This window comes from Aptenodytes patagonicus, chromosome 1, assembly GCF_965638725.1.
Source record: "Aptenodytes patagonicus chromosome 1, bAptPat1.pri.cur, whole genome shotgun sequence".
NCBI classification, from domain to species: Eukaryota; Metazoa; Chordata; class Aves; order Sphenisciformes; family Spheniscidae; genus Aptenodytes; species Aptenodytes patagonicus.
The window spans coordinates 85872980-85881081 of NC_134949.1; the positions used below are offsets into that span (position 1 = coordinate 85872980).

Below are 8102 nucleotides of genomic sequence, written 5' to 3' on the forward strand. Positions count from 1 at the left end.
AATAAGCTCTGTCCTTGAATGATGGCCTCTGAAAAATTTTATAGGTCTCTTGAGGACACTGCAAGATTTGGTAGTGTTTGTTAGCACAGCTTTGCTGAAGGTCAATAGTAGGGAGAACGCAACTGTTGCTCTTATAGCCAGCATCCTTCTGCAACCCAGTCCCAGAGACTTCACACCAAGATCCTGCCTGTCCTAAAGCATCCCTGAAGGAACAGGGCATGACAGGTGACTCCTTTTCCAGAGAAGTATTAGTAAGGAGCAGCCACAAGCTCAACTTTTTCACCTACAGCAGCCTTCGATGGGGTGGCATGGAAAGGTTCCAGATGATATTCAGGTTAGTAGCAGCACTGTTGGCTCCAAAGGAGCTGAAAGAACTCCTCCCACTCATGTGAGAGCCCTGATAATTGCTGCTATTGTAGTCCACTTTCAGATGTCAACCAGCACCTTTCAGTCAAGCTAACTCCCCTCTAATCGTGCAGTGGTTGCAAGAACATGTCTTTCCCAAGCTTAGGCACTTGCTGGGTGTGGGACGTGTGTTTGCGCTGTGCTTTAAAATGGATCTCCAAAATGATATATATGACTTAGAAATTTGCCCTCCAAAACACCTTATTTTTCCCCAGATCATGCTGGTCATACAGTTTACAGTACAGCTCTATAAACAGTGTAGCTGAACAACCAAAGGGACAAAGAGTGGCTGCATGAGGGAGTGGGGGTGGGAACAAGCAGCTGTGAGGCACAGGGACATAAACCAGCTTTGCCAACAGAAGACCATGCCTCTTATTATGCCAGTTGCAGACATCAATTGCCTTCATTTTATGCTCATTTTTTTTAACCATGACAGCTACTTCATTGCGTTAAGATAAAGTCATTGTCATCATCAAAGAGTGATAGAAAACCTGTGACTCAGGGAACTGGGGCTCTGTTATTAAATATACTTTGATACACACATCTGGTTTTAGGTACTTAGACAGTTATATAGTATTAAGTTTAGAAATGATGGTACGTCTATGTTTTAGCCAGTCTCAGTATTAAATATTGCTGGGTAGGGGAAATTCTTAAGGTGGGTGGTAGTTACTCATGTCATCCTTTGACTCTAGATATCTGGCATTGCCGAGAGTCATGAAGCTGATCCACTAATAACACAGAAAAATCTCTGTTTATAGTTTCAGAGTCAAATCAGTAATAACAATGACATATGGTTGCTGTGGCTATTTATGCTTCATCTGGATTTCATGTTGCAATGCTCTATTACAGTGGAAAAAGGATACAGAAAAATACATAATCCAACTTAAAAAATATTTTATTATTTGCCAAATTGAATGCACTGTTTGGTTTTCTTGAGGGGAGGCACAGAAAGATACAGACTAGAACAAGGGGCTTATTTATCATTTTGATGCTTATAAGATCACCTTACCAGCCTTTCTGCAAGCTATTTGTCACATGTCCCTTCACTAGACACTTCATCAATTCTGTACCTTGTGGCTGACTTACAGAACCGGTGGTCTAACCATCAGATGGATGCCTGGCGTGTGACAGTAACTTCTCCAACTTCAGTGAAAGATATGTGACCAGCACCTCTCCATACAGCCCACCGCTTCATGTGTTATGTATACACAACCGTACAGTGATATGTATAAATGAGATCCTCAAAGGAATCTGTGCCTCCTCTGAGACAAGTTACAATAATTTAGAAGCTCCAGGGGATTATCTAGGTAGCCAGATCTTGGGTCTTGCTATAAAGGAACTTGGTCGTCTGTGCCAATAAAGAAGGGGGGGGTGGGTGTGTGCGTGTGTAAGGGCATACGAATGAAGGGCTGTATGTACATAAATGGGCAAACAGGTATCTGCATGTCTGTGTGTCTGTGCATGCTTGCAGGTACATAGTTGGATGCCAAAACAGGTTCTAGCTACACGATGCCCCTGAGTTGGAGAGCACATGAATAACAAAGGGAGAGATGAGAATAAGATTTGATTCCTGCATGCCCAAGTACCCTACATCCACAGTGCTTAGGAATGATAGAGATGGTGGCCAGCAGTGGTTGGGAAAGGAGCCCCCATGGTGGCTGAGTGGTGAAAGTTACAGCCGTCACTCATCTTTGTGCCCTGATATTCCACACTGCCAGGACAGCTGTGGTAAAAGTCTACTTTGTGCTGGGCAATGAAGCCCACTGTCTGCTGGACGCTGCAGGTGCCCCCGCCTTTTCCAAAGACTCCTCCATCCTCGCTGGTCATGATTGTGTAAGCGTTCTGCCCTGCTCCGTAGTGCTGACGGGGGGGAGGCACGGTTTGGATGTTGCTGGCTGCAGTGATAGGGTAGCCCTGGTGGAATTTGGGGTGCACGTCCAGGTAAGTATTTGGCTGGAAGCCACTCTGAAAGGGAAAGACAGGGAATCAGAACACAGGCCTGACACGTGCTGGGGCTCTGTCCCTTCACATTTCATGTTGTCTCTTGATCAGCAGCAATGGCATGGGAGGACAAGAAGAACTGTATCCACCCCCATAGCTCAGGGGTGGATACACAGTCATACATATATATATATATATGAGGAAAACAGCTTTTCTCTGGAAGCATTTCAGTGGCCTAGTCAGCCCATTGCTAGGCTACCTACAGAACATGGAGAGTCGTGCCAAGTCTGTGCCTCTGCGCTGAACAAACCAGAAGGCAGAGTACGCTGATACTTGTATGCTTAAGTTGCCCCCATGGAGGAAATACATCACAGGACTTATCTGCCCGGATAGAAGGGCCATGTGGAGCCATGTGCTACGTTCTTACTTGCGTGAGGCACTGAGCCCGTTCAGTCCACAGGCTATGCTTCTGGCACCTTTTCAGCTTCATCCTCCGGTTCTGGAACCAAGTCTTCACCTGGGTGGGGAAGGGAGAGCAGAGAAAACATCAGCAAAGGGGAGGGAATAGCAAATGTTATCAGATTCACAAACAGCGAAGAAGAGTGACCAGATGGCATAGATATATGGGCAGCAGCAGATAAAGCCCTTTAAGGGCTCCCTGTGGTTGTTGCCAAGGGGAGATGTCTGTCTAGCAGCCTCAGCAGGTGGCTAGTGCATCTGCATGGTGGGGGGAGGGAGCGGCATTACGTCCACGGGACAGTTATCGCTGCAACAAATTCACTCGTTTCAGTCATGGAGGTGAATGACTGGTACAAATTAGACCCACCCAGGTCTCTACAAGCCCCCTGTGCTACAGGCAAAATTCTAAGACGCTGTTTCTGCACGCTTGTGAGCAGAGAAGGAAGAGGCTTGCTCCTTGTACCCAGCAGTTCCCAAATTCAGAGCTCCTTGCTGAGGTGAATTCCAGAGCCGTTTCCCCCCAGGGCTGTGTCTGCGCAGTGAGAGCAGCCTTTGCAGGGATGTGGATTGAAGGAAAGAGCAGATTGTCCCACCGATCTTGTTCCTGACAGAAACAGTTCAGTGTGTGCGTGAACAATGCGTATATAACTTTTTTAGTCCCAGGGCATCCCTAGGCATCCAGGCCATCGTGCCCAGCTCTGACATCCAAATTCCAGGCAGCTTTTGGACTTATAACTGCAAGCACTTGTGCCCCATTGCCCAGCCCCCTCTGCTTTAGGAAGGCATCATTTGAGCCAGCACCAGTTCACTACACACAACCTATCTGGAGATCAGCAGAGACCCTGAAGGGCTGCAATGCATGAACCTAGCAGTACCCACATGGAGGGGGGAGCGGGTGTCAAGCAGCCAGGCAGTGCCGAGTGTGGGGCACTATTAGGTATTGGACAAGATCAGCCCTTGGAAACGTTAGCAAGAGCTTTCAGCATGTTGCAGCCCTGGGATTCAGAGAACTGATGCATGCCAGGGTTTCTGTGAAGTTCACCAGCGCATGGAAAAAGTCTGTGAAGTGCTGTCACGCCCAGGGTAGACGCTGTTTGTAGCAAACAACATATTCATCACTGTGTTTGCAATTCTACTACAAGCGTTGGCAACAGTACCCTTAACTGATCCCTCACTGGGGAGGACCCAATGAGGTGCCACTGTCTCTCCTGTCCCCTAGAAGTGCTTCTGATCTCTGGGCATGAATAGGCAGGGGAGCAACTGTTAGCTGGCACCTTTGCCTCTACTCTCTGCTGGGGACTCATCTTTCCATCCTGTCACTGCCTTATGTGACCATTCAGCTGCTGCTGTGTGACAGATATACCATGGGTCAAAGTCTCCGTGTTCACCTGCTTGTAGGTGAGCCCCAGGGCAGCAGCCAGCTCCCGGATCTGCTGGGGGCTGAGGTACTTCTGGCTCTGGAACCGCTGGTGCAGGGTTTGCAGCTGCTCTTTGGAGAAAGCCGTGCGGCTCTTGGCCTTCCTCACCCCCTCCATGCCATCTTCTCTGCCCTTCTGAGACTTAGCCGTAGGCTGGGGGGATGAGGATGCCGAATTTGGACTGGTGGCTGAATCGGGTGTGAATTGGCTGAAATTCCCAGAACTGGACGAAGCTGGGGATACTTCTAGAAATAAAAAGACAATGGGAAAATATATACAATTCATAATGCACAGCTGTATGGGTATGAGCATGCTCCCTGCCTGCCGTAGAGTTCCTTGCCTACCAAACAGGGGCCTTCTTGAAGCAAAGGCTTGTGTCACCCTCCTTCCTTCATGGATCTGTGAGCACAGACAAGCCCACTGACAGCGAGCAGCTTCCCAGCTCAGCCCTCTGGGATGCCCGTGGCTCCCTTTCATCAGGTGGAAAAGTCAGGGCAGGGAGGGGAGAATGGTGCACATTGGCTCACAGCATTACTATCCTCCTCCAAAAGGCCCCGGTAATATTTCAGTCTCAGTGTGGTGTAAAGAGGCCTGGTCGTGACTGCAAGCATAGCTTTGGGTCAGTGACTGGGCTCCCCAAAACTGTCTGGTCAGCAATCTCAAGGCACTTGATAGACAGTGGCAAAGCAACCTCCAACCAGGGTGTATGGCGGGGCAGAGCAGTCAGTGCTTACAATGATGGGGTGGCAGGTGGAGAGCATCAGTCAGGCCTTGGATATTGGCTCACTCCTGTTTGCCTGTGGCTCCCACCACAGACCACTGCTGGAAATACATGTATAGATGGAGGGACCTATTTGGCTGAGGGGGGCTTCTGGCGAGAGAAGAATGAAGGAGAGAAATTTCACATGGAAGTGGGGAGGGAGAGAGGGGAGGTGGATGTGTGGGACAGGTGAGAAGAGCCAGTAATCCTGTACCAGGGACATGGGGGACAAAATTCAAGAGTGCAGAGGAAGGTATCCAAGCCCCTTCTCATTTGTCCTGGTACATGTCTTAAAGGGTCTCTGTTGAGGACAAAGTTGAGATAAAGATCTAAAGGAAAAACTTCCTAAACAATCTGGGCTACTAGTCTAGACAAAAGCTGCCAAGTTGCAAAGTCATTCAGGCTGCCTGAATAGGAAAATGCTAACAAGAGAGACTATCCCAGCACCTTTCTGTCAGGTGCCTGGTTGCTGGGGCCTGTGAGAGGCTGAGACCTTCTCAGCCCTGACTGAAGGGCTGTGATGCCAGTCTCCCCCCTTCTCCATAATTGCAATGATAAATCTGTCCATCCCTCCTTCTTCCAGCTACTCCTCTGCAAACCCTTCTGCATGGTCCATCCCCTCTCCTCCTACTGACATTTCAGGAGAGAGGGTGTGCAGTGAATGGAGCAGTGCCATTTTCAGTACATACCTTCTAACTACTGAGCCCAACCAATAGCTCCCAATCTCCTTCCTCGTCACCCTGAGAGCTGTGACTCCGAAGCCCACTGAGACACCCTCCTCAACCTCCCAAATGTATGTCTAGTGCAAAGTACTGACGCCCTCCTGAGGAAAGGGCTCCCCGTCCACCCTACTAAAGCCTTCCTTCTTCTGTCTTAAGCTGAGAGGCTACTAAGCAATCACTCAAAAGCCTTGAGGTGTTGCTGGGCTTCAGAAAGGTGGCCATGTCTGCAGTATCTTTTCCCTTGTTACCCTCCTGACAGAGGCACACCTGTCTTTGTGGTGCCTGCCCCTCCAGGGTTGCCTGCTCTTATAGGCCTGCTCTTGGCTATTTCCTATCCCTAGGAGATGATAACCACCCAGAGCACCGGCTGCGTGAAGAGGCAGGTGTGTAGTGGGGCAGGTTTCTGGTGCTGGGGAGCAGGGCCATGAGGTTTACAAAGGGATTCTGCCTACAAGGAGAAAGGGGCTGTCAACAGAAATGGTGCAAGGGCCTGAGGTGTTATGTGTATGGGGGTAGACTGTAGAGCCTGAGAGGAAGCTGAACATCTGTGACCTGGATGCACGGGAAGCTAAAATTTCGTGTGGGACCACAGGATGCTTGGCTCCTGCAGGCTGTGCAGTAAAAACCCTATAGGTAGGAAATGAGCATGCTCAGAATGTGGGCTTGGAAAACAGGAAAGTCTTCTGTTAGACCAGGAACCATAGCAAGACACCGTAGAGCTAAATCTCCTACATGTTCCTGCTCGGCCTGTCATCCCAAACCCCCATGTAATTTATCACCTGCAGCTCGAGCTCAAGACAAAGGTGCTCCCTCTCCCATGAGAAAAGCGTGAAGGAAAGAGGAAGCAAGAAACACAAACAGTGCAACAGACATAAACATGAAAACCTAAGACAGACCCGCTCCCACAAGCCCTTGACATCTGTAGGCCTTTGCTTCCATGACTGGGCTCTCTCTGTAGAGAGAGGCACCAGAGGAGAATGTTTGAAGACAGGTTTTAAGTCTATATACCAGGCCCACTGGGGGCACGAATGAGTCAATCTGCCTGCTGCCTTTGCGGAGCAGGCAGCATGCAGAGAACCTAAGCCTTTCTCCAAATTACATGGCAAGTAGCCTCGTGCCAAGTAGCCACTAGTCACTCTGCCCAAGCCTTTAGCTCTCTATAGCATCTGACAGCTTGAAACCGGCACTCCAAAAGCTTGCTCTCTTCCCACCCATTAACCTTACAAGAGCATTACCCTGCTGACCATACAATGGGGCTGAGCGAAAACCTGCTTTCATCAGCTATTCTATTACCACTCATTGGAGTGGGAGAGGAATGTCAGGAACAGAAAATGCCACCGCGGTGGGGCCTGGGACTTTTTTGCAAAGAGGGAAAGGCAAGGCAACAAGAGGATGGAAAGGAGAGGGAAATAGAGAGAGAGGAAAATGGCAAACTAAAAGAAGCAGAGAGTAACGATGCTGCATTTAAAGGGAGCAGATTTCTTGGCACAGTGATTCAGAGCATGCTTTAGCTCAAGTTTAATGAGCACACGAAGGGTGCGAGGAGTTTGTAAGGGGACAAGGGATGCCACGAGCAGAATTACCTTCAGGATTTGTTTCTCTCCATAGCACACATGACAGCATTGACTAAAAGGAGGCACAGACATTCCTGCCCCGAGAACCATGAACTTCCATGAGACCATGTTGTCACACTGCCCTTCAGCCTGGAGCAGAGACCTGCCAGCGCCTGGACTCTTGCAGGCTCTGTTGAAGTTTAGGAAACGAGTTCACAGTCAGCAAAGAAAAGTAGCATGGAAAGGTGGTGTGACTGCCCAAGGTCACCCATTCTCCTTGCCTACCACATCACGCTTTGCCCAGCTCACACATTAGGAAACCAAGGCAGGGAGAGAGAAAAATTTGCTCAAGGTCATTAAGCAAGTGGCTGACCTGGAACCACAGGTATCCTGGGATCAGCTCTAGGACAGCTGAAACGCCTTACCTGCCGTCTGCCTCTTCCCTCCTGCCTCCGGAGACTGACTGGCACTGGTGGCTCCCGCTGGCCCAGCCGAAGCGGGGGCATGTCCTGCCTCCCCTGCCGAGTTCCAGTATAACTCCAGGTACCCCATGCCAGTCCCGCTGGGGTAAGCCTGGTAGGGGGGCAGAGCCAAGTGTGCACACATGGGGGGCAGATGAAGGGGTGGTTCCCCCACCTTCCAATAGATGCCACCTCCACTTGGGGGGGCAGGTCTCACCAGCAAGCTGAGGTAGCCCCGAATGTAGACAGGTAGTTACCTTTATAGCTGGCTATACCCTGCCTGGGACTGCAATATCCACCATCGTCAGCTCCTTGAGGCTCTTTGTCATGTTAAAGAGGCTGATTGGTGGGGTGGGGACAGAGCAGGGTGGAGGGGGGGGAGA

At 49.8% G+C, this 8102-nt stretch overlaps 1 protein-coding gene across 1 annotated transcript; it reads right to left on the reverse strand.

The window, feature by feature from the left end:
• Positions 1 to 2007: 2007 nt before the first annotated feature.
• On the reverse strand, positions 2008 to 7864 carry LOC143155827 (homeobox protein NANOG-like). The gene is made up of 4 exons (XM_076328802.1): positions 7684 to 7864; positions 4194 to 4468; positions 2774 to 2863; positions 2008 to 2370 (listed from the first exon to the last, which is right to left on the reverse strand). Exons 1-4 carry the CDS (start codon positions 7862 to 7864, stop codon positions 2008 to 2010), a joined length of 909 nt encoding a protein of 302 aa, XP_076184917.1.
• Positions 7865 to 8102: the final 238 nt, after the last annotated feature.